This window comes from Pangasianodon hypophthalmus, chromosome 10, assembly GCF_027358585.1.
Source record: "Pangasianodon hypophthalmus isolate fPanHyp1 chromosome 10, fPanHyp1.pri, whole genome shotgun sequence".
NCBI lineage: Eukaryota > Metazoa > Chordata > Actinopteri > Siluriformes > Pangasiidae > Pangasianodon > Pangasianodon hypophthalmus.
In genome coordinates this window covers 25,289,301-25,316,844 of record NC_069719.1, presented here as the reverse complement: position 1 = coordinate 25,316,844, position 27,544 = coordinate 25,289,301, and the positions used below count along the sequence as shown (strand labels likewise).

At 39.0% G+C, this 27,544-nt stretch overlaps 1 protein-coding gene across 2 annotated transcripts; it reads left to right on the top strand.

Moving 5' to 3' along the window:
* The first annotated feature begins 5 nt into the window (after positions 1–5).
* Positions 6–19,611, top strand: cep295 (centrosomal protein 295). 2 transcript variants are annotated; one of them, XM_026926062.3, is made up of 25 exons: positions 6–1,582; positions 2,776–2,976; positions 3,407–3,531; positions 3,891–3,984; positions 5,166–5,279; positions 5,790–5,930; positions 6,057–6,240; positions 7,592–7,789; positions 7,904–8,128; positions 8,236–8,321; positions 8,441–8,647; positions 8,805–8,887; positions 9,360–10,086; positions 10,204–10,348; positions 10,617–10,790; positions 11,151–11,363; positions 15,015–15,049; positions 15,373–15,490; positions 16,037–16,219; positions 17,110–17,241; positions 17,368–17,588; positions 18,411–18,459; positions 18,888–18,984; positions 19,121–19,220; positions 19,457–19,611. In XM_026926062.3, the coding sequence occupies exons 1-25, from the start codon at positions 1,481–1,483 to the stop codon at positions 19,490–19,492; spliced, it is 3,990 nt and encodes a 1,329-aa protein (XP_026781863.3). In that variant the 5' UTR covers positions 6–1,480; the 3' UTR covers positions 19,493–19,611. The 2 variants fall into 2 exon arrangements, with proteins under 2 accessions (XP_026781863.3, XP_026781865.3); XM_026926064.3 differs by having other exon boundaries at positions 7–1,582; positions 18,891–18,984.
* Positions 19,612–27,544: the final 7,933 nt, after the last annotated feature.

Here is a 27,544-nt window from a genome sequence, read left to right as displayed (position 1 = left end):
TGAGACGATACGAGGAAGAAACCTTGAGAGGAACCAGATTCAAAAGGGAATCCATCCTCATCTGAGTGACACCGGATAGTGCAATTATAAATAATTCCCTTCTGTAACTATGTACTACATGGACAAATAGTGCAATAGTGTAACCAGGAAACTGCTTACAGTTTTCACATGAAGTCTGTTTTGTTGAACCTTTTGATCATTGTGAGCTACTTTTTCTGTTGCTGTCATGTGTGGAATTCATTTCCTTGCAATCCCTTACACGTGAAACTATAATATATTTGTCCGATCTTATTGAAGAACATCACAGCCTTCTCCATGAGCTTAATCCAGAACTGCTCTTGAAGTCAGAGCACCACTTTACCACTTGCAATCTAATCTGAAACTCATATAAAACCATCAGACCTGACCAGATGACCAGCTAAAAGTCTGAACAAGCACTGACAAGGCTGAAAAAAGGCTCAGAACTGGGACCTCTGTAGTCTTATTTTTATGGACCAAGTATCCCATTAATTCTAGAGCACCTACAATTCAATGCCACCGAAAAACAAAACAAAACGAAACAAAAAAACAGGGGCTTTTGGGGTTCCAGCGAAACATCCAGTCCACCAGGTGGCGGTAAAACTCATTTCTGGCAACTGCCTCAAATCGAAGAAGAAGAAAGCCGCTCTGGCTCTGACAGCCGCCATCTTGGAGAAAACACTAGGCGGTCTATTCAAAACGGAAGCGCTGTGGATTAGCTCCTGGCATGGATTATAGCAAATACTACATTCAAACGTAAACTTATTTAAAAAATAAACTTATTTTTAAAAAATGATGTGTTTAATCTAATCACTGGTTAGTGATTAGCTATGGCGAATTAAATATGATATGCTAACTAGCTAGCTGTCAACCGGAAGTAAATAAACTATTGTTGATACGTTGGAGGAGGTAGCCGGGTTGCCAGATTCCTCTCTGTAACTGGTGGAATTGTGTGTCAGATTGTTGAGGAATTCCCTTTTTCTGTGCGTTAGATTAGTTATGTCATGGCTAAATAGGTAAATAGAGGCACAGTAGGATATTAATTTTTGAAATGTTATGTTAAATTTTAGTGTCGATATTGAAGCTTAGTATATGGTTTGAAAATTGAACTAGTTGGGCTAGTTTTAAATGGTTTGGAGTTGAGTTTGTCTTGCGTATCTGGCAACCCTGGTAGCTACGCAAGTTATTTAACTGTCAAGCCCAGCTTGGAGAGGCGGGGTGTTCAAAAGAAACGTTGGCATGGATTTTAGCAAACACAGTTTTCAGATCTGTCCTGTACGTCATCCCTCATGATATACAGTGTGTTTACAGTCAGAGATGAGCCACGGAGAAATGATTTGCTAAGCTAACAACCCGAGATAAACTAGTGCTACAGCGGATTAGCTAAAGTTCAAGCTAAGCTACTTTGCGAGTTACACAATCGAGTGATTAGAACAAAAGCTGATCAGAATAATACTGCAGTATGAAAGGAAAAAGCACAAAGCTGAGTCGATTGAGTCCTAATGAGGAGGAGCAGCTGATCCGAGAAGAACTGCAGAGAAGAAGAAAACTGAGATTACAGCAAGTGAGTTACTAATGATGCGTTCACACGAGTGTCCTGTCTGTCTATCTATCTGCCTCCCTGTGTCTGTATGTCTGTCTATCTATCTATCTATCTATCTATCTATCTATCTGTCTATCTGTCTGTCTATCTATCTAAAAAGAGCAAAGTTCAGTTATCTATCTGTCTATCTATCTATCTATCTATCTATCTATCTATCTATCTATCTATCTATCTATCTGCCTTGTATCTGTCTGTCTATCTGTTTATCTATCTGTCTATCTATCTTCCTTTGTGTCTATCTATCCATCTATCTATCTATCTATCTATCTATCTGTCTGTCTGTCTAAAAAGAGCAAAGTTCAGTTATCTATCTATCTATCTATCTGCCTTGTATCTGTCTGTCTATCTATCTATCTATCTGCCTTTGTGTCTATCTATCTATCTATCTATCTATCTATATATATATATATATATCTGTCTATCTGTCTATCTGTTTATCTATCTGTATATCTATCTGCCTTTGTATCTATCTATCTGTCTGTCTGTCTGTTTGTCTGTCTATCTATCTATCTAACTATCTATCTATATATCTATCTGTCTATCTGTTTATCTATCTGTCTATCTATCTGCCTTTGTATCTATCTATCTATCTATCTATCTATCTATCTATCTATCTACCTACCTACCTACCTATCTGGCTGTCTGTCTGTTTGTCTATCTATCTATCTAACTGTCTCAAAGCATGCTCACAGAATAGTCCAAAAAGTTACACTAACTGAACATGGAAAGATTCCGAAACGACCCATACTACACTACTGCTCTACTGTTTCACATAGTCCAGAATTCACAGCAGACATCTATCTATCTATCTATCTATCTATCTATCTGTCTATCTATCTATCTATCTGTCTGTCTGTCTGTCTGTCTGTCTGTCCATACATCCATCTACCAAAAATAGCGAAGTTCAGTTATCTATCTATCTATCTATCTATCTATCTATCTGTCTGTCTGTCTGTCTGTCTGTCTATCTGTCCATACATCCATCTACCAAAAATAGCGAAGTTCAGTTATCTATCTATCTATCTGTGTGCCTATCTGCCAGCAAAACAGAAATGCTGCATGTACTGATGAAATCTCACCCAGCCCTAATCTCACGCAGAGTTAGTCATAGACTCAGTGTTGTGTAATAACGTGTTTTTATTTTGGAACTGAAGGTGCGGGAACAAGAGCGCTACATTGCGCTGCAGGTGCGGCGTGAAGTGCAGGAGAGGAAAGAGAGAGAGCTGCAGAGTCTCGCCACAGCTCTCCAGGATGAATGGCAAAAGCAGAGAGGAGAGAGAATACAAGCCCTGGAGAAACTGTACGAGGAAAACCTCAGAGATGTGGGTCAGGGCCACCGCAATGCCAAAGAAAATGTGAGAGGAAAGAGAGAACAATGCGTGCTTTTTATTATTAGCAAACACACCTAAATATGCAACTGCCTTGGTTTCTACCTGATGGTGCTTGAATTACTGTTAACTATTTTGTATTGGAAAGTTGGACAAAACTACACATGAACAGCATTAGTAAGACTTTCTCTTAGTATTTCTAAAAACTTCACTTCAAGTGTGTGATTTTTGAATTTCAGTTTGCACCATTTAAACATTTGAGTAAACCGGGTTTCTGTTCGTTTCCTGTGCAGTGTGTGCAGACTTTTGGTGATTTTTGGTGGAAATTATTTGTGTAACTGCTTTCACAAAATAAATTGTGTAACTATACGCAAACTGCTACTCATCAGGAATCTTTAGATGTTTGCATTTTAACAGATAGCGTGTTTTAAATGTGTGTGTGTGTGTGTGTGTATAGGAGCCGAATCGGGAAGCTCTGGCTCTGAAAAAGGAGCAGAATGTTTCACGAGCAGCAGAGAGGCATCAGAAAGCTCTCCGAAACCTCGTCACCCAAAGACAGGCTGAAGCGGAGCAGCGGAATCGGTAAGATATTTCTGTAGACTAGGAGCTGGATGAAAGGAAGATTTAATCAGACATTGATGATTCTATTTCTTTATAATGACAGATCATGTATAATGTAATCAGCCTTATATTATATAATCAAGCAAATCATATAAAGCTGATTTTTCCTTTTCTTTTTCATCCATTCACGTCACTTTCACCTATTCACATCACCAAGCTGTTTTTTTTCTGTCCTAAAATGACATACTGATTATGGTTGAGATCAGCAAGTCTTTTTCTGCAGCATGACAGATGAGACTGAAGCACACTGTAATTTGTGTCCTGTGTGTTGAATAAAAGCCTATTAATAGCAGATGTTGTTCTGTGTTGTTCTAACACAGACACGTGGAAGCACGGAAGAAGGCTCTGATGGTGGAGAAGGAGAGGGCAGCAAAAATCGCCAGCCTTCCTCACTCCGGCCCGGACCCCATAGAGGTACAGCTTGAACAATCCTCTCTTTCTGAGCAAAACCTCATAGATGTATAAGCTCTCTCTCAGAATCATCATCATTCCCTTAGCTACAGAGTGCTCCAGCTCTTTTACAGAACAGCTGGCTGGAATAAAATGCTTGGAGGAGTGCCATTAGAGGAAAATAATCAACAATGAGATGGTGTGATGTGGCCCGACACAAAGCAGAATTACTGTTATCTCCCTGAAGTTGACTATTTTCCTCTAACATCATGTCCTGGAGTGTTTTATTGGGTCACAACATGGCTAAAAACGGTTGAAGTCGCCACCTTGAAGCCAGCTTTCTTCCTCAGAACATAGTTTAGTATCTAGGGAGCATCAGACTCGGGTAGAAGGTGTGGCAGAAATGTAAGTTAGATGTAGTTTAGATGATATTATACAGAGTGTCCCAAAAGTCTCCACACGTAGGGGATTATGTATGTGTGGCTTCATCAGTGGATGTTCGTGGACGTCCACTTCTCATTTGGTCCGCAACACTTCCAGTCTTTTTGAATTTGTTAATAAGTTTGGCAACAGTGTCATGTGTGATGTGCTTGCCATGTTTCCTTATAAAGTTCATCGCAGCCTTGAGACAGCTTCCCGATCCAGCCATGAGAATGATTTCAATGCGTTCTTCTTTTCTCCAAGGCATTCTTAAAGGCTATCTGGAAAAAAATATATATAATATAAACCAACTATAAAAACTTTTGGAAGATATTTTGCTAAAAAGTGTTAATTTCCCCCATGTATGGAGACTTTTGGGACAGTTGTAATTTGATTTGTATATTCAACTGTAATTAATACAGGCTTCTTCTACTAATTCATGAAGCTGTTTTCATTAATTAATGACATTACTTAATCAAACACCAAGTATTTGATTTTTTTTGCATGATGCTATATTGGTTATGTTATAAGCTTCATTCACTTCATTTAACTACGTTAGCAAAACTAAAGAAGCAAACCTTTGACACTATATATGTCTTGGATGACTGACTACATTTGCGACAAGAGAAAATTAATTAAATGTAATTTTTGGCCAAACTATCCCTTCTTCTTCCTTTTTTGAAGTATTGGATGAAAGAACAATTAGAAAATAATGAAAATGTTTTGAAGTTGTTGTAATTTCCAGTCCACTTATTTTTTTTTTATTTTTATTTTTTTTTAATCAGAGTCTTGCGATTCAGGCTCCACTACAACCCAAGATGTCCAACATGGAACATTACTCCATCACACACTACCACATCCCAGAGACAGCAGTGGACAGAGAAACAGATACAGTGCAGGTACACGCATGTGCTTGTGTTTCTATAGTTGTGACGTGTAAATGACGAAGAAAATCCTTTTGTGCAGACGTTTTGTTCTTTGCTGGGAATTAAACTAAACACCTGCTTAATGAATGCTTCATCATAATCTTCATATTCGTTGCTCTACTAATCTGGGTCCAATAGAATGCAAGCAGTAGAAAACAAAACATGCCTATTAGTCTGTTGGATTAATTGATCATTAAATTCATGAAACTGATCAGTAAATTGATCACGTTAGTTTGCTGTTTGGTCTCCTTGGTTTGGTTGGTCATATTGTGTGTAAATGAAAAAAAAGCAGAAAAGGGGTATTTAGGATTGAAAAATTACTTGTAAAAGCAATTTTTTTCTTTGGCTATAAATTCAACAATTTAAAAAATTACAGGAAGTATGCGTTAAAATAGCAAAATATCACTCAGAATCATCAGGCTTTATATTACTTCTCTGATGCTTTTTATTACCACATGGTTGATGTTCCTGATATTCCTGTAGCCGGATGCTCAGGAGGCAGCAGCGTTGGAGGCTCGGCGTTTGGAGGAGCTGGAGAAAGAAGAAGCCCGTGATAGGCAGGAGCAACTCGAGAGGGCACGACTTAGAGGAGACCATGCTCTTCGTAAGGAAAAAGGCATACAGGTGATCTAAGAGACGTGTATCCCTCTTTATATAGACACGGATACATGTCAGATCTCCCGATTTCTGATGTTAATCAAGGTTAGTTTAATTAAAATTTTTAAAAATGTGGTTGTGTGTGTTGGGAAGAATAACGCGAGGTTGCTGAGCGAGTTGGAGCGACTGCAGCAGGCTGAGCTGCAGCGGCGCAGACACGTGGTGAATAGCATGCCAGCGCAAATCTTCCAGCCGCTCTACAGACATGATGATCTGAGAGCCGAGCAGCAGAGAGACCTGGAAATTGCCTTTCAGGACTTGTGCACTGAAGATAAAGGTAGTCCAGCCGTTCCTCCAACACATGTTTCCAGTAACATTATTACATCATTAAATGCAGCAAGGATTCAAAGGAAAAAAAGGCAGCAATGACGTAACTGAGAAGGACTAGCCAGGACACATCCCTGATTCTCCTCTTCAGGAAGTTTGATGTAAATTTGATGTAAAGCATGTGATGTAAAACACATGCAGGAGTAGCTTTTTATAAAAACGAACTGCACTTGTGTAGTTGAATAGTTACAGTGTGGATTACATTACCTTTAAATTTTACACGAGTAAAAAAATAAATAAATAAATAAAAAAAATGAAAAGACAGATATACTTTTACCACATTTTATTGGGCTCCATTTTTCCGCCACTTTTTTGTGCGGCTGAATATCAAATGGCGTACACTAAACATAGTGCACTACTCGCGGTATACAAGGCATTTACCCTAGGTAGAGCATCGTTTAAAAAAAAAAAAACAATATATATATAAGTAATAAAACATGACAGGGCATGCTGTTATAGGAAAATAATCAAAAACGGGGTGGTGTGATGCGACCTGATGCTAAGCAGGGTCACTATTACCATCCAAAGTTGATTATTTTCCTATAACGGCATGTCGCATAAGAGAAATAAAATGTTTTATTTCTCTTATACCACAGCAATTTACCAACGATAACAATTTTGACTGTATTAATGAATGACACTGAGTACTTTTTATTCGTTTATATTTACATTTAATGTTAGGGAACGTCTGTGAGACAACTTAGTTCCTGTTATCGCTTATGTTATTGAAGCTATAAACAGTCATCCCATCACCAAGCTGTGTTTCTTCTGTCTCTCTTGATGTTAAACAAAAAGGGAGCTTGTTATGTTACCAAGAAACCGGAAAACATAAGCTCCTCTATCCTGAAGACTTCGTTACAAAGCGTACAGAATGTTGCAAAGCGCTGACACTGGAGACTCCTTCCATAAATGTTAAATAAAATTCGCCATATCAAAGATTATTTCTCCTTGTTGAACAACAACACAAATGTATATGTTTATACTGTAGGTTGAGCATAACTAGCTGTTACTATCGAAATGATAACGTATTAGAACAAGCATGTTAATATAAATCTGTGTTAGAGATTTATTAATTAATAAATAATTAATTAATGTAATTAATTAATTAAATTAATCAACATCTTCGGGCAAATCAGCTTTGAGAATTCTACACTTGGTGGTAATAATGAATATTTTAATTGCATAATTATTTGTGTGAGGTGTTGAGGTGTGTACATACAGCATAAGATAATAAATAGATTTCAATTTACAGAAACAAAATCACAAATGAATTGTCTAATTGATGGTTTGGTCTTTTCCAGCGATCAGAGATGACTTGGTACTTCAGTTGGTGTCAGAGCCTCTTCCTCCTCCTGTTCCGTCTGCTAAAACTGACAGTAGATCTGAATGTGAGCTGGACCTGGACCTGGATGTGACCCTTGAACCCAAGGAGACACCATGTAAGGAGGAAGAGGAAGACGCAGGAGAGGAGCCTGTTGCTTCTCAAAGCCAGTCTACGGGTGAGGATTTTGATTTTTTTTTTTAAATCTTTTTATTTATGCACAATAAATTGTTGAAATAATTTACTATAGGTCTCTGTTGCACTAATAAGCTTTCGTGGTGCATGTCTTTAGGGTCCTCAGTGCCTGCAGAGGGTACGGGTAGGATGGCTCTGAGGAGGCTGCTGGATCGCATCAGGACTCAGAGGGATCAGTGGAGCAGGAGGGAGCCTGCAGAAAGGCAAGGAAGGGTCAGAGTGGAGAACACCAGCAATGAACATGGATCGCCGAGCAACCTGGAATGGCAGCAAGCTTCTAGTCTGGAAGAAGGCACAGTTGACACATCACTGGCAGAAAATAGTTAGTCTGCTTGTTTTATCACCTGTATCTCTGTCTTTGGCTTGGTATTGTTAACATTTAAGCTGTTAGGGAATCTAGCTATTTTTTTCCCCCCATCTTTTTCTCAGATTCCAAGGTGAGTGAAGACTCCATTGTGGCTGGACCCATGCTGCAGCCAGACAAGCAGATCTCAGAAATGGACAGGAGAGTGAGGGTGAGTGGTAGGGGGAACGAGTACTTGGTTTAGTTCATAAACTCTGTGATGTTTGGTTGTAGCTGGACAGTGAAGCTATTAGGAATGAGCAATGCATTACATCATTCTCTGTCGTCCAGGAAGAGGAGCTGAAGAGGCAGCAAGAGGAGCAGTTTGCCCTGCTACAGGAGCTGGAGGAGAAACGGCAGAGTCTGGAGCTTCAGCTACAGGAGGCGCAGCTGTGTAGGCAGAGGCTACAGGATGCTTTACAAGTGCCTTCTGGGATGTATAGTTTACAGGAAACGCCAACATCACCACAGGAAATGGTTTCTCAGCCTTCACCTGAGGTGGGTTTTCAGGCTGGGTTTTAAGGATGTTTAATGATAGTGCAAACTGCCTACTGAAACTGGTTTCACTGTATTGTTCATACTGGTAACACATTTATTACTGGAAAATTATTGGATTGTGCGTGTGAGTGAAAAACTTCTGCTTGTTTCTGACCAGGTGAAGGTGTCGGCCCCTCTGTCAGACAGTATGCACATACAGAGACTCCAGCAGTATCAGCAAAGACTCCTGAAGCAGAACCGGTTAGTGTGTATATGTGATGACGAGCACCACTTCTCTCTCTTTAGCTCTCTCTCAGCACTACAGGAGCAAGCGGAGCAAGCCTTCTCATTATTTACACAATTTGTGAAAAAGTCATGGCTTTTATGTCATTTGTTATGGTACAGACATGAATTTTTGCCAAAAAGTGCAGCTCAACACGTCTAGCCACAACTTTGATGTAACTCTTATCGCAGCAGGAAAATTCCTACATGATTAAAAAAAGGAAGAGAAGTAAAGAAATGGAAACACTGCAAGTTCAAAAAGAGCACTTTTTATGGATTAGTCATCATTTTCATGTCTTTCAGTGTTTTAAAGGTAGCACAAAGAGGGAAATAAGTCAGTGCTATCTGAAATAATATAATAATAATAATAATATACATAAGATATAAATTTGTGTGCTGTGTAGTTGTGTTATGATGGATGTGTTAAAAGCTGTGTGTTTGTGTGTTTTAGACTTCATAAGAAAACTATTGATGACGCTTGTCGCAGTCTTGAGGAATACAAGCAAATGTTGAAGCTACGTTATGCTCCTGTTACCATGGCAGCAGCACAAACACCATCACCTTCAGTTAATGAGGAAACCATTTGCTCTTTTCCTTCTTTGCCTCACAGGACACTCTCGAATGCCATCACACCTCTTTTAAACACTGACACTGGATGCCCTGTCTCTCGTGAGACACCAGTGGTGAATGTAAAGCAAAGCCACAACAATATTGTTCTGGCAGACTCAACACTGCTCATTCAGCCTCCTCTACCTAGTCCCAGCCCCGCCCTAACCAAACACCCAGATACCCATGTAATGGCACAGCCTGTCTCTGCACCCATCAGTATCTCTCACTCAGTGCATGAGAATGACTTTTCTTTGATTCCACAACCAGCAGCCAGCACCTTATTAGACAAGAAGCCTTCAGATGGAACGTCAGAGCTTCAAGAAGTTCCTCTACTCCCCCCTGCTGCGTTTCTGGAATATCTGCGAAGCAAGCGTTCTCAGGCACCGCCCACACACCTCACTCCGATCTCTCAGCAGGTCTCAAAAGATCCTGGTGGTGTCCTGCAGGAAGAGGTTGAGAACAGTGCCCCATGTTGGGACTCGGAAATGGAGAAAAATCAGCAGGTCAGAGATCGGATACGAAAACAAAGAGATGCCCTACATGCATTACTCAGAGCACAGCACGCAAAGGTAACCAGGATTGGAGAAAAACAAGGAAAAATCAGTAATAAATAATAATAAATATGGTATATTGTGTTAAATAATATGGTATATGTGCCTGAAATATTATTTCTGCTTTTGTGTCAGGAGCAGTCAGTCTCACTGGGAATGCATGACAGTGCTGTTAAGGACGTGAAGGCTTATGAGAAGAGTAATGAACCCCTCCTGGTGTCTACAACACCGAGTCAGAGCCATGCTCACACCCAACAAACTCCTGTGTTTGACTCCAGTGGTGAGACACTATGATTTTTATTTTTCAGTATTTACACCCTGAATCAATGGTTTATTATGTATACCTATTACTCAACAGTTGTCTCATTCAAGATGCTATATACTGTAGCACAGGTCTTGGATTACTCACTGTCCTACACATTTTAGTGTTTTTCCTTCTCCAACATTCCCACCTCAACTTAGGAAGGTCACCATTGTGTTATCACTGATTATTATTCTTTAAGTACATGCCACGATCCTGACTGAGCCTGTATTTATTATTTGTATAGCAAATCGTGTATCTGCAGAACATTCTCTGTGTGAGTCAACAAGTGGTGTACGAGTGAATCCGCCGGTCTCTTGCCCACCACGGATGCTCCAAATCCTCCTGCATGACTTTGAGCAGCACAAACTCAGCACCATTGAGGAAGTGGACACTCCAGTTAATGTTACCATGGATACAGGTATACACACACACACACACACACACACACACACACACACACGTTCATGCAGTTTGTCAGTGCATCAGCCTGATCTGGTGTACATAACTAGTATTCTTCTGTTTAACAGATTATTGAAACCTTGTTCAATCAGGGTTACTCTATTCCCACTGAGTGTACACATGAATGTTTATTCTGATTGAGCTTATTATCAGTCTGATTATTAACAGCTTATTATGCTGCGTATAAATATAGTTTCGCTGCTGTTGAACAGCATGAACACGTCTTCTTTCAGATTACATCACTTAAATAAATTGAAAAACGAAAGCCTGTTATTTCTGATGAGTAAATACTGATATATGTCTATCTGATTTATTTCAGCTGCTGAGGTGTGTATGGAGAGCTCGTCAGCAGAGTGCTCAGATTACTCTAACTCCTGCAGTCTCTCTTTGACTCCACCCACCGTGGCCTCAGGGAGCAGTCAGGGGCCAAGCTTAGGCTCAGAGGTCATGAGTTCAGAGGACAGCACACACAGACCCAGCAAACTGTCGTGGAGGGAGACGTTACAGCTCGAATCAGCAACTTCAAGTGCAGGTAAAGATACAGGCAACTGAACTCGTAGGTAAACTCGTAGGTATAGCAACCTTAAGGTGATTATACAAGAAGATGTGTTGTGCTATGTGTATGCCTATGTACACTATATTACCAAAAGTATTCGGTCACCCATCCAAATGATCAGAATCAGGTGTCCTAATCACTTGGCCTGGCCACAGGTGTATAAAATCAAGCACTTAGGCATGCAGACTGTTTTTACAAACATTTGTGAAAGAATGGGTCGCTCTCAGGAGCTCAGTGAATTCCAGCGTGGAACTGTCATAGGATGCCACCTGTGCAACAAATCCAGTCGTGAAATTTCCTCGCTCCTAAATATTCCACAGTCAACTGTCAGCTTTATCATAACAAAATGGAAGAGTTTGGGAACAACAGCAACTCAGCCACGAAGTGGTAGGCCACGTAAACTGACGGAGAGGGGTCAGCGGATGCTGAAGCGCATAGTGCAAAGAGGTCGTCGACTTTCTTCACAGTCAATTGCTACAGAGCTCCAAACTTCATGTGACCTTCAGATTAGCCCAAGTACAGTACGCAGAGAGCTTCATGGAACGGGTTTCCATGGCCGAGCAGCTGCATCCAAGCCACACATCACCAAGTGCAATGCAAAGCGTCGGATGCAGTGGTGTAAAGCACGCCGCCACTGGACTCTAGAGCAGTGGAGACGCGTTCTCTGGAGTGATGAATCATGCTTTTCCATCTGGCAATCTGATGGACGAGTCTGGGTTTGGAGGTTGCCAGGAGAACGGTACATTTCGGACTGCATTGTGCCGAGTGTGAATTTTGGTGGAGGAGGAATTATGGTGTGGGGCTGTTTTTCAGGAGTTGGGCTTGGCCCCTTAGTTCCAGTGAAAGGAACTTTGAATGCTTCAGGATACCAAAACATTTTGGACAATTCCATGCTCCCAACCTTGTGGGAACAGTTTGGAGCGGGCCCCTTCCTCTTCCAACATGACTGTGCACCAGTGCACAAAGCAAGGTCCATAAAGACATGGATGACAGAGTCTGGTGTGGATGAACTTGACTGGCCTGCACAGAGTCCTGACCTGAACCCGATAGAACACCTTTGGGATGAATTAGAGCGGAGACTGAGAGCCAGGCCTTCTCGACCAACATCAGTGTGTGACCTCACCAATGCGCTTTTGGAAGAATAGTCAAAAATTCCTATAAACACACTCCTCAACCTTGTGGACAGCCTTCCCAGAAGAGTTGAAGCTGTAATAGCTGCAAAAGGTGGACCGACATCATATTGAACCCTATGGGTTAGGAATGGGATGGCACTTAAGTTCATACAGTCAGGTCCATAAATATTGGGACAGTGACACAGTTTTGGTAATTTTGCCTCTGTACACCACCATAGTGGATTTGAAATGAAGCAGTCAAGATGTGACTGAAGCGTAGACTTTCAGCTTTAATTCAAGGGGTTTAACAAAAATATTGCATTAACCGTTTAGGAATTACAGCCATTTTTTACAGAGTTCCTCCATTTTCACAGGCTCAAAAGTAATGGGACAATTGACTGATAAGCAGTTTCATGGCCAGCTGTGGCCTGTTTCCTCCTTATATCATGATAAATTAAGGAGATAAAAGGTCTGGAGTTGATTCCAAGTGGTGAATTTGCATTTGGTAGCTGTTCATGGGAACTCTCAATATGCCATCCAAAGAGGTGTTGATGCAAGTGAAGGAGGCCATTATTAGGCTGAAAAACCAAAACAGACCTATCAGACAGATAGCAGAAACTTTAGGAGGGCCAAATCAACAATTTGGTACATTCCTAAAAAGAAGGAATGCACTGGCGAGCTCAGCAACACCAAAAGGCCTGGAAGACCACAGAAAACAACTAAAGTGGATGATTGCAGAATTCTTTTCTTATTGAAGAACAACCCCTTCACAACATCTAGCCAAGTCAGGAACACTCTGGAGGAGGTAGGCATATCATTGTCAAAGTCTACAATCAAGAACCACCTTCATGAACATAAATACAGACGGTTTACCTCAAGATGCAAACCGCTGGTAACACTCAAGAACACAAAGGCCAGATTAGACTTTGCTAAAAAACCTCTAAAAAAAGCCTGACCAGTCCTGATGCAAGATTAACTTGTACCAGAATGATGGGAAGAAAAAAGTATGGAGAAGGAAAAGAAGGGCTCATGATCCAAAGCATACCACATCATCCGTCAAACATGTGGAGGCAGTGTTATGGCATGGGCATGTTTGGCTGCCAATGGAACTGGGTCACTGGGGTTTATTGATAATGTGACTGTTGATAGAAGCAGCAGGATGAATTCTGAAGTGTACAGAGCTATACTTTCTGCTCACATTCAGCCAAATGCTACAAAACTGATAGGACAGCGCTTCACAGTACAGATGGATAACAACCCAAAACATACTGTGAAAGCAGCCCAAGAGCTTGGAAATTAAATGTTCTTAAATGGCCGATTCAGTCACCCGACCTCAACCCAACTGAGCTGCTTTTCACTTACTGAAGACAAATCTGAAGGCAGAAAGACCCACAAACAAGCAGCAACTGAAGATGGATGCAGTAAAGACCTGGAAAATCATCTCAAGGGAGAAACCTCAGCATTTGGTGATGTCCATGGGGTCCAGACTTCAGGTAGTCATTGACTGCAAAGGATTTACCTCCAAGTAATAAAAATAATCCTAATATTTATGATTATATTAGTTTGTCCCATTACTTTTGAGCCTGTGAAAATGGAGGAACTCTGTAAAAAATGGCTGTAATTCCTAAACGGTTAATGCAATATTTTTGTTAAACCCCTTGAATTAAAGCTGAAAGTCTACGCTTCAGTCTTCATCTTGAGTGCTTCATTTCCAATCCACTGTGGTGGTGTACAGAGGCAAAATTACCAAAACTGTGTCACTGTCCCAATATTTATGGACCTGACTGTATGTGAGTCAAGGCAGGTGACCGAATACTTTTGGTAATATAGTGTATATATGCGTATGTATGCTTAAGCTTGGTAGCTAGGGAAAGATGCCATCATATTCATTACATGCATGGCAAAATTTGCAACCACACTGATGTTATTTTGTGATGTTATTTTTTTTATCCCCTTGGAAAAACTGCTTTTTTAATGTCTGTGTTGTTAAGCTAATATTATACTAGCTAGCTAGAACTAGCATACCTGATGACATGTCACCCAAGTCACTCCGTTACTTTTATTAAGTGTACGCGAGTAATACATGCTCTCATTAGAGTAACGTTATTAAATGCTCCCACATACACACATACGCATGAAGGAACTGCTGCATGTTCGTGTCAGAGCTATATGATGCTTTTTGCCAACAAAGAAAGAAAAGGAGAAAAACTTTAATGAGACAGTAAGAATTAAAATTTTAGAAATTATCGCATACGTAAGCTTGAGATGACAAAAGGCTAAAATATTTAGTTTTACTGACTAAAAATCATCAGACTAAGTAATAACCATGACTGAAATATTACTATTTTAAAAAACTAAGACTGAAATGACTGAATATGAATCTGTTAAATATAACACTGCTATAAATCAGCATATAAACAATATAAATAGAATAACTGTTCTTCTGATACATGTTGGAGTCTTTCTGCAAATTTGCATTGTATTCTTCAATCTTCATTGTGATTTCTTTGTTCAGGTACAGACTCTACAGAGCAGCAGCAGGTAGAGGAGGTGAGTGTGTTATCCAGCTACACTATCTAATACTAGCTCTCTAAATCACCATTCTGCTACTCCTCTGGCTCTCAGATTGACCCTGTTACCTCATATGGCTATTAGATAAGTGTTGTGTATGTATTAATGTCTGAGAATGAATGTGTGAGAGAGTATTGTAAAAATAATTATGTAAGTGTAGGTGCAGAAATAATAGCTTTATAGCTATCCATATAGTTGGGTGTTTACTTTTTAAACAATTACTACGTGTTGTAATCATATAGTCCTTTTAACGTGTGTGTGTGTGTGTGTGTGTGTGTGTGTGTGTGTGTGTGTGTGTTCAGTTGGAGCTGATCTTACCACATGATGGAGCCCCTGGTGTGCCAGATTTTCTCTCTTCCACCACCCTCTCAACAGGAAGCTATATCTCTAGTGAACATGATCCCAACTTCAATATTACAGGTACATTAGTGACCTCAGTCATTTTAAAACATATCGAAAAAAAAAAAACCTTACACTCCCCTTGAAAGAAATTGTGTTTGTTGTGAAACCCATAAATTAGTTCTGGTGCAATCAGTTGCAATTAGTTGCAGAAGTCACATAATTAGATGTACACCTGTGTGAGATTATACATAAACGAACAGCATCATGAAGACCAAAGGACTGGAAAAGCAGCGATTAGGGCTTGGTTATAAAAAATAAAAAAAAACTTGTTGAAAACTTTGAACATAATGTGGAGCATCATTAAATCCATTAGTAACAGAGACTTTGCAAAGAGGAGGCCACCCTCAAAAGTTAAGATCACCCTCAAGGGTAACTCTGAACATGATGCTACCACCACCATGTCAAAAATATCCAAGTTTTCCATAAGAAGCTAGGTTTCTTGATTTTAATTATATATTTTTCTTTGACTTATCTAAGACAATGCCTTTTTTTTTTTTTTTTTTTTTTTTGACATTTTTCCACTCTCACTCTATTTTACCCCCTCTCTCTCCCTCTCTCCTTTAGATACTTCTTTGTTCAGTAATGAATTTTCTGCAAGGCTTGGAGCCTCCCTCACCTGCTCCAGCAGCTTGTGTGGTTTTAGTTTTCCCAAGACAACAGACTCCTCGCATTGCAGTAACAGTCTGCAGCACATCATCGATAAATACACTAAAGAGCTGGACAAATCCCTCAGATCAGTTCATACAGGTACAGATTATTGCACATGTCCATTTTATCCAGAGTAGGTCCTATAGGTAGAGCTGTACACACACTGTTCAGCACCAACATAGGCCTGGATAAATCAAATCATTTCCCTCAGGAACAGATATATATATATATATATATATATATATATATATATATATATATATATATATATATATAGTGCGAAAACCTTATTTTTTTTTAATTTCTTTTTTTTTTTTTTTTTTTTAATAAATAAATATACTAAAAGAATACATTCCACTATGACATGCATTGTGTTTGAACATAGCTACATATCATATTAAAACCTTTGTTTTGTGAATATCATAAAGGAGTAGAGTAGGGCTGCACAATATATCGAAATTATCGAAATATCGCAAATGTAAATATGGCTATATGTATATCACCAGGGTTTGCGATAACTGAATGATTTTAATACTTCAAAAAGTTACGAAAAGTCAAAAATTTAGGGCGACGGAGATAGCAGAGAATGCTTTCTTTTCCTCAAAAGAACATGAATCATGTTTGTTGGTTACATCATTTTTAGTTTTTAAATATATAAATATATATAAAAATATAAATTAAACTGATTTTACACACTTATAGCTTTATCGTACCGCATAGCGCATTATTTAACAAGTTATCACATATCACATTTTACTTCAGTATCATGCAGCAATAGAGTAGAGTTTTCTTCTTTGTCTGATTGTTATGTACAAATAAAACCCTAATAGCCTGGACACAGCATTTGCTTGTCCAGAGTGCCTAGACTACTGATTTGTCCATCCTGAAGTGTGTTTTGAGCTACCTGATTTCTGTAAATTTGCAGGGTTTTGCCATGTTTTTGTGTGGTAGGCTCCTCAGATTTGTGCTTGCTTTCTCGTTTTCTGTAGGAGGCAATGTCTCTGTAAGCTTCTGTGCAGAACAGAACAGTGATCCTGGAACACTCACAGCACCCCAACTACCAACGCTCCCTTTACAGTGCAACCTGGAGGACAGCAATTCCCTTAATACCACTATGCAGGGTGAGGATTTTGTCCAAGGAAAGAAAAGGCAAATCTGTATGAAGTGTATGAAGCTATGGTACAATGTGTTAATAAACATTTATAAGGACTCATATTTTTAAATATTTTTTCCCCGCATGAACTCAGATACCTTTCAGTCTCTTTCTCCTGAGATCACAAACAATGAAATGGCAGAATGTTCCACAACTCTCCAACTTCCATTAAATCCACCTGTGGAGGACTCTAACACTAACACAGACACAAGTGCATCTGATTGGCTTGATTGTGGCCTTCCACAACACAGCTCCAGTACAGATGCCCAGTCATCATCTGCGTCTGCAGGCTTTCCTCAGTGGGAATGGACTCTGGTAAATTCATAAAGACAGAACCTAATAATTCCTCTGTGTATAAGCTGTTCACTGCTTTAACTCTATATGCGTGCTGAGGCATCATGTTTTGTTTGATTATGAGCTTTGGGGTGTCGTTCTAGAAGTTTAATGATGAGATGAGCATCCTTGAGGAGTCAGAAATCTTGGTCAGTATCAGATACAGTGCAATGTGTTGGCCTTACTATTAACTAGGGAGCAATCTCATGGAACTATTTATATTATACTATTTTTTTTTTCTAATAAATATCACACTTTCATCCATTATAAATAATTCCCATTAGTGCTGTGAGAACAAATGGTACTCAGATTTTGATAATATTTAAACTGAGTGTTTAATATCCTATGCTGTCCTTTTAGTCCTCTAAAATAAGTCTAATATAAACCATTTAAATGACATCCGATACTAATAATAGACAGATATTAAAAATATAATATAATAAACATGCTGTTATTTAACAATGAAAATCATGTAATTGTTGATATGGTTGTGTTTCCTGTAATATTTTTGGAAGGAGTCTCCAGTGTCACTGTTTTGTAACAGTTAGTAGGTTTTCCGCTATGGTAAAGTCTTCAAGATGGGGTGTGTTTTTATTTTTGTTAAAAGATTGATGCTTGGTGCATCCATGCAGATTTGTTCAAGAGAGACTCTCGGCATTAAAGGATGTATTTTTTCTCATTGCTAAAAACAGTTAGTTGTAGTAAAGTGAGAAAAGTTAGTTGACTGCATCTCTGATGATTTCTCATTTGAATATCTCCTTGTATACGCTATGAAATCCTATATTGTTTGCATTACTTTTGCAGGGGAACAATAGCGAATTAAGGAATCTAGAAGCATCTGTCTCACCTGAAGGTAAGACCAAGACAACTGAAGTAATTTAAGTACTCACCTTAAGTCTTTTATTAATGCACATAATTACTTCATCATACTTTTGAGTTAAATTGTTAGTTGCCATTTTTAAGCCTAGTTTATTGGATTTCTAGTCAAGAATAACATGGAGCTTTCATTTGCTTAGTAGGCTAGCTAATTTATGATTTGTCCACCCCATTTGTGTTTGTGTTGACACTGTAGCAGTAATGAGCCATGTCCAGCTGTGTTGACCGATAGTAAGATAAGATTATGTCTCTGGTTCACTTATTCCTGAAACCAGAGACATAATACTGATGTTTATATCCGCACCGTTCACATCCGACCCCTTTTTACGAGTACATACCTCTCTCACTCTATGCTGTATAGATTAGAGTTGGGAAAAGATACTGAGACACACTTTTCTCTTTCAGTAGAAGTGTCCAGGCTGCAGAACGTTGGTGACGTGATGATTAGCACTCTTCCACAAAAAAGCTTTGACGAGACAGAGATGTCCCAATCTACTGATAGGTAAATTTCTATTAGTCCTGATTCTTGTAAACTTTGCAAATTGGAATTTAATAAGATTAATTAATTTGATAATTCTTTTATGGATTTAGTTATTTAGTACTGAGTAGAGACTGTCCTCACTGTGCCCTTTATACAGATCATGCAGTCAGTTAGAGGAAGTGGAGCACAGGAGGGAGCTACACACCTGCCAGGATGTTTATGCTAAGAACCGAGAAAAAGCAAAACAGTTCAGAATGGTAAGGAGTGACTGTACTGTATATATGAATTTTCAACACTCATCATAAGGACATACTGTACTGAATATATAAACACGCTTTCCTCACTGTAGAGTCTAGAGTGCAACATTTGATCCATTCAGGATTGTACATTTAGCAGATGTAGTATATTTTGAATGTGTGTTTGTGTGTGTGTTTTTCATTGTTGATTTTAATCTTTTTTTTTTTTCTTAAACTTGTATCCCTCTTTCCAACAGAAAACCTTGGAGAAACTAAGGGCTAAACAAAGATAATCCTTATTCCAGTCTATTCTGTTTGATAAACATACGTTTGGTGTTTGTTTTCCTGACACATTTTTTTGTTTTGCTAACTATGTATTTTAAATTATACATTAAAAGATTTTACTTTCCAATGTTGTGTACTATCTGTCAAACTCGTTCGTTCATCATTCATCCATGGATCCGGAGCCTATCCTGGGAACACTGATGCAGGAATACACTTGGGGTGCCGGTCCATCTCAGGGCAGCATGCACACACACACACACGCACACACACACACACACACACGCGCACACACACACACACACACACATTCACACCTTAGGGAAATTTAGACCCAAGCCACCTATCTGTAAAAAAAAAAAAAAAGGAATTATATTATGATATATTTTCTGTTCTGCTTGAGAGCGAGCTGCAAGCCTCACAAGGCCTAGAAGCTCCATTTTTGTAGCCATGCCTGTTTCAGTTAGGCTCCCATTTACGTTCTCGGGATAGCTATTACGGAATAAAGGAGATAACATTTCAAGTTCATGATCTTCTCTTGACTCCAGGATGGAAAATAGTATTAAACAAGCATCTTAGTTTTTCACTAAAAATTCCTTTAACTTCAGAATGATCCAAATGATGTTTTATAATCTATTTTAAGCTTGTAGTTCTAATGTTTTTAGTAGAAGAGTGGTAGGATAGGCTAGTAGGCTCCCACACAGGCCAATCATTATTTTTAGGTAAGGAATGGAAGAGAATTAACACTGCAGTATAATTAGCCATTTATCTTGATGCCAACCACCTGCATTTGACTCACTACTGTTTAAGCCCAGTGTTTGTTTTTTTTCCCTTCCTAAGCTAGCTATCTCTCCTTAACAAACTGCTCCATCTTGGCACCATCTGATCTCTCGGTTACTTTCCAAGACACTTTAAATCCAAGATTTTGTGGAACGTTATTACCCGACATATGTAGGTAGGAATAATAAGCATTACATATTTCAGTCTTATTCCCAGAAGCATCTACTTGGTGCTTGCCATGGATTGTAGCTATGTTTCTGTTTTGGTACTTGGACTTAAGTGCATTATTTGACACTTTTGATCATGATATCTTAATGGACAGACCTGCCTGGTTTAGATATTACTTGACAGGCCATTACCTATTTGTTAGCACCAAATGAAAATTCTTCAGAGACTAAGAGAGAAAGTGCTATATAGTACCACAAGGTTCTGTTTAGGCTCCTTGTTTTTTTCCCTTTATATACAGCCACTTGAACGTCATTTGCAGTTTTTATTTCTAGTCTGATGATACACAACTACATTTGTCAGTTCAACCTGATTCAGCAGCACAGCTACACAAAATGGAAGACACAAGATCAATAAAAAATTTCCTTCCACATTAAGGTTACAGATTTCTCCAGTGCATGTCTAAAGAGCCTGGCATAAAGGGAGTAGAATGGAGATAATGAATTGGCATTCATGCATCTTCACTAATCACTTTATCCTGGTCAGAGTTCGCATGGATCTGAAGCCTTCCCCGGGAGCTTTGGGTATGAGGCGGGAATGCACGTTGATTGGGATGCCAGGTCATCACAGGGGGCGCCATGCACATTCACATTCACTTCTAGGGGTACTTTAGTGTGGCCAATCCAGTTTTTTTTCTTTTGGTAGGTAGGAGGAAACCAGATAACCTGGAGGAAACCTAAGCAGACACAAGGTGAACATGACAGTAATCAAGATCCCAGTATTTCAGCCTTGAACTCCAGATCCTGGAGCTGTGAGGCTGCAATGCTATTTATGCCACCCAGCAATACTCAGTTTAGACAAAAATAAGGCCTCCAATTAAGGCATTTTTTCCCTAAACCTTGGGCTGTGGGTCTGTAGGGTCTTTGGTATGATCTAAAAAAAAAAAACCCTCTGGAAACTGAATCTAACTCCTACCAAGCAAAAGCTTTAATGACATAAAACATAGAGATAATCAGTATCAACATGAGTTATCTCTTTCTTTCATCTGTTAGCATTTTGGGTTAAATATGCATGACCATACTGAGATGAAAACCTGCTCCAGAACACTCAGGACTTCAGACTGGGGCGAAAGTTCACTTTCTAACATCGCAATGACCCAGAAAGTCAGACAACACAGGACTGGCTTCACAACAAGGTTGCGTATGTGCTTGAGTGCCCCAGCCAGTGGACTAGAACTTAATTTCATCTCAAGTGTGACCTCAAAATAGCAAAAGGTTCTGCAGAGAGGAATGAGAGAAAATCCTCAAATCCATGCGTGTCCAGACTGTAGCTTTGTACAATCTGTTATAGAATTTTTTTGCAGATTGATAAAAAAAATAAAAGATTTTTTAAACCTGCCTACAGAATATAAAAACACGACAGCCAGATGAGTCATCTGGCATTTAAAAAAAAGTTGAATGGAGGTCAGACAGGGAAAATGTGTGCCTAGTCAGAGGTAAATCTGCAAGTTTTCCAAAATGGGAAAGTCTACACGATGGAGGACTTTGTGGTTTCTCCATAACATGACATACTGTAAGTGAACAGGAACTAACTTCTTATGCAAAGGTTACACATTAAATGTAACAATAAATGGATAAAACCTATGAGTTGTCATTCTTTAATTAAAAAAATAATCATTAGCAAATTGCTGTAGTGTAAGAGGAATAAAACACTTCAGGACATGCTCTTATTGGAAAATAACCTTTAGGGTGGTAACAGTAATTGGGTTTCACATTGAGCCACATCAAATCACCCCATAATTATTTATTTCCTATAACAACATCACACCCTAAGTGATTTATTTTACTTGTGCAAGATAGTTCTTTATTTCAAAATTAGGATGATGTAATGCCAAAATTCGTAGTTATACAGTATATGTTTATGACAAAATCTGTTAAAATAATCCCTGGTCTCCATTGTAGAATTTCACAGACATTATTTACCCCATTCTGTCAATTAAAATTAAAGCTCATTTTAATCATCAAATTAAAGCTCAACACTGCTGTTTCTTTGTATTTTGTGCATTGCCACTGATGCCTTCTTACGCAAGTGATCACGTCAGTGTGCCAGGAGATGGCAGTGGTTCCTAGTAAATAAAGCTTTTCAACTCTGCTTTGGGTCTAGTGATGATGATACAGTGGTGAAGGTTCTGGGTTACTGATCAGAAGGTTGGGAGTTAAAAGTCATATCACCGCCAAGCTTGAGCAAGGCCCTTAACCCTCTCCGCTCCGGGGGCTCCGTATCATGGCTGACCCTGCACTCTGACCCCAACTTCTTAACAAGCTGGGATATGTGAAGAAAAGGATTTCACTTTGCTGTAATGAATATGTGACAAATAAAGTCTTCAGTGACACGCTAATACATTCTCTGTACAGCCACGCCCAATCAGGCTGCTTCAGTAACAAACTTCTCACATTTCCTTACACGTGTTCCATTGTGTTCGTCTAATACCAGTGTACCGCAATAAGTTAGTGTCCAAAGGGAATTCCAGGGCTCAAAAAGTGATTAGTATGCAATTTGATTATTCTGACAGGAAGTAAACACTTTTCACAACAACAACAGATTGTAGCCCAGTGTGTGTATGTGTGTGTGTGTGTGTGTGTGTGTGAGAGAGAGAGAGAGAGACTACAGTAGAGAGCATGTATGCAATGACAACCTGCCACTGCACATTTCTCTCTATCTTTGTCATAGCTCGTAGTCTTTCACTTATTATAAAATGAGATGTCATTCATGTGCATGATGATGTTACGGGTGTAGATTTGTCCCCAAACGACAGACAGAGAAACAGGGTTTTCCAGTGAACTGGTTCCCAGCTTCATCATCCATTTTGTGCGAAGCAGGCACACACTGGGGGAAATTGGATGTCAACTGTGTTTGTCACATTAATGGGAAACGTGTGATTGTGACAGACAGAAACTTGCTGCGCTGTGCTTCGCTGCCTCCCTCTACATGCCAGAAGGAGAGAGAGAGAGAGAGAGAGAGAGAGAGAGAGAGAGAGAGGGAGCAGAAATACGTCTAAAGGAAAAATGTTCCTGATGAGTCTGAAAGAGTGCATCAGGGGGAACACACACACACACACACACACACAAACACACGCACACAGTATATAGTGGGAAAAATACACAAAAATGAGTTCACTAATATTTTTCAACCCTAACATTCATTCAACCCTAGTACCTGAAGACATACAAACCCCCTACGAAATAGTTGGAACATTCCAGAAGTCACATGTTTCTGGACATCATGGGAAGAAGAAAAGTACATTCTCTCATTCTTTTCTCTTTTTTTCAGTGACTGATTTTGTGATTTTGATATTGATTGGCGACAAAGTACTAACCTCTTACCCTAATGAGAGCCTGAAAGAAAAATTCCTAAATAATTACAATAATTTATTTTAAGTAAATCATTAGAATGTCTTCATCCTATTAGAATGGATGCTAGTTAGCCATATTTTATGTATTTGCTAATTCTATCCTAAAAACAAAATCGAACAAAACGCAACCTGATACATTCCACCCTGTTACTCATTTAAGAGCAAAATGCATCCTGTCAGCAAAGAAACCTTGTAAAAAAAGAATAATAAAATTAGCTATTGTTGTTAAATGCATGTTTTCTTAGATTCATTTGTGAAAAAATTAAATCTTTATAGAATTACAAGGACTAAATAACACGCCAGCACTGTCAGTCTTTCTACTCGAACCCTTGGAATTAGTCTATGGAAAATCAGTATAAAAAAAGCCAATCTTTACTCTTAACCATCTAAACTATCAGGATACATTTCTCAGCTAAAATCACCAAATGTCCAGGGTGTCCCCTGCCTTGTGCCCCAAGTCCCCTGGGATAGGCCTGTGTGGATAAGTGGTACAGAGAATGAATGGATGGATGGAATAAATAAGTGTTTCAGTTTGTGTTTTACATCTTAAATGGATTTATATATAAATATATAAATACGTGCAGTGGATGAAATGAGAGTCATATGGTTAAGGCAAGAGAAAACAGATGGGACTCACTTGTGCCTATCTCACCAATGGCCTGTGTGTGTGTGTGTGTGTGTGTGTGTGTTAGGTCGTCAGGGTTCCGCTAGTTCCGCCTCCACTTTGGACCAGATGGTACCATGAAGGAGGGTGGACCCCTGTGGCTGGTGACATCACCATGGAGACCGGTTTTGAGAGCAACATTCATCCAACATGGCTTCTTCCTCAAGAGGGCACTCTAAATTCATACTTGGAAATGAAAGCCTGCTTAATATGTATATATGTACAGATACACGATAAAAAATGGACATTAACATTTTGACACTTTCCGTTCCAAAAGAAGGCCTTCGTTCAAAATCAGACTAATTCTCAGCAAGTGCTCGGTATACCTCGGCGAGGCATAAAGATATATTTCCTGAACTGAAATATGTTTCTATTTTGCACGCATCTCAATCAGAAGTTCTATCATTTTAAATCCCCCCAAAAGTGAAAAGGGGATTTTCATTTAAAGCTTTTATTTCAATTCCTCTGAAAGACACCCCACCTACAGTACCTCTACAAGCATAACCTAATCTTATGAAAAAAAAAAACATTATTGAGAAATTCTAAAGATAATAATTACAATTGGAAATATGTTCACACTTTGAAGATCAGCTTCATCCACATCAGTCTGCCTCATCACCTGAGCTAAGAGTCACTCACTGCGTTTAATCACAATCCTCATCGTCGTCTTTTCACGCCAATAATCTCTTCATGCTAACTTCATGCAGAAAGAATCACTCATGCATTCAGTCACTTCTGTTCTGTTGACTAAATTTCCTCTCTTTTTAAGGTCATTTCAACATTTTAAAACTGCTGTCATCCATACAGAGTGTGTAAGCGCTCTTCTCTGTTTTGATGATGATGTGATCGGACATTTTGACAACCGATGTCTGATTAAAAGCTTAACTGGCTTACATTCAATTTGTTATGACACTTGTTATGGCAAGATTAGAAAGTAGCCTAAATAAAAAACATTTCCATGTAGATTTGGTGAAATATACAGTATTTGCGATTTCTTAAAGTGGAGATGCTAACAGGAAAGAAAGAATTTGGTTAAAAAACAGATTGCTTTGGTGTTTTTGGCAGTTTTCCAGAATTCAACCACACATTTTTCTCTTCACGTTCTGGTGGTGGTACATTAGAAGGAAATTTAGCTATAGACAGAAAATGAGTAATTAGCATTTTCCATGGCAAAAGACTGTATTCAAGCACTCTCTGTTCTTCTTACCTCTCTCTCTCTCTCTCTCACTCTCTCTCTCTCTTTGAATATTAGCTTCTTATTTCCTATTCTCTGCTTTTCCTCCCATCACTCCGAGCTTTACAGTAGCTCCTCTAAGCTCAGAGTCTGAATGACTCCATTCACTACAGAGATTTCCAGGAGTCTCACATTGTCATGAATGATAAAAGCGTGACAATCAACACATTTAACAAATCTGAGGTCCATTTAATCATCATTGTCACCTTCCTAGCATATAAGACATCTTTTATTGTAAATTTAACACATTTGCTTATTTTAAAGACACCTTTTCTAGACTGCTAACACAGATTAAAATATGAGATAATGATAATGAGAACATTTAGGGCAAGCTGACAAATAAATACTCCTATTGTAAATACCTTCAGCACCCGTGTGAAGCGCATGTTAAATCAGGACTCAGGTGTTTTATGGGTTATAAAGGATGTCAAAAGAAATCAGGTGGAACAGTGAGGCTGGAGACATGTGTCTGTCTGGCAGATGTGAGCAAGCACAAGGACTTGGTAGATGTGCTGAGTTGCTGAGATGAAATTCAGGCACAAGTTAACAAGACCATGTCATCAGTCACTATTCATTTTTTATTATCTGTTATTGTGTATATCTGTCCTTGTGTAAAGTCCATTTGTTCATTCTTCTTCCAGTAAATGCATTATCCTGGTCAGGGCCATGATGGATCCTTGGAACGCTGTACATGAGGTCAGAATACATCCTGGATGTAACACCAGTCCATTACAGAGCACCACACACACATACACATTCACTCACATCTACTGGCTCAGGATTGAAGCAAGGACCCTGGAGATCTGAAGCAGCAACAGTACCTGCTATGCCACCATGCCACCTTTGGAAATGTTTCATTGTGAAATACACATTTACTGTACTGCATTGTTGTTTCGTTTACCTAGTTTTGTAAACAGTGTGGCTATAACAATTAGAGATGTAGTACTCGATTCCTCGACTTGAAGTTCTCTCTTGGCTTGGACAAGTTTATCTATGAATTGAGACTCGACTTGCTCTGAATACATGAAGAATCGTCTCGTCAACCATTTTTTTAGAGCCTCTGTTGCCTGCAATTAGAACTGCAATTGCAAGAAAACACTGCCTTATGGGTTGCCTGTTAGAGAAATAACTTTGCTTTAGCCTGGGCAGAGATCAAATAAAGCTTGACGCGAATAGATTAGGCTGGTTGAATACGTGGCAGTACTGCGATTTCCATTTTTTTCCCAAGGTATGGAATGTTGTGTGCTCCCCCATGGCCATATGGGGTTTCTCCAGGCTCTTCGGTTTCCTCCCACCTCCCCAAAACATGTTGGTTGATAATTGGCTACACTAAGTTGCCACTAAATGTGAATGTGTGTGTGTGTTTGTGTGTGCATGGTGTCCAGGGTGTATCCCAGATAGGCTCTGGGATAAAGTGGCTGCTGAATATGAATGAATGAATAATTCAAATGATATGATTATTACAGGTGAAGAAATTCCAAACATTCCAAGCATTTCTGAAATTATGCTACTACCAAGACTTGGAATCTTATGGACTTTAAATTCAACATGGATATACAAAATATACAAATACACAATATATTACATTGTACAATATTATACAATACAATGATAACTGAATGAATATTATGCAATAAGATGAATATTATGCAATATGTTCTGCATACAGTACATGCTGTACTGTCACACACAGATGGCAAAAATATTCAGTGTTGTCACAGGAACCTGCCATTGTAGATGTGATTGTGGTAAACAGCGCCAATAGCCTGCATGAAAACCAGGATGACATCGATTATGCAATATTGCAA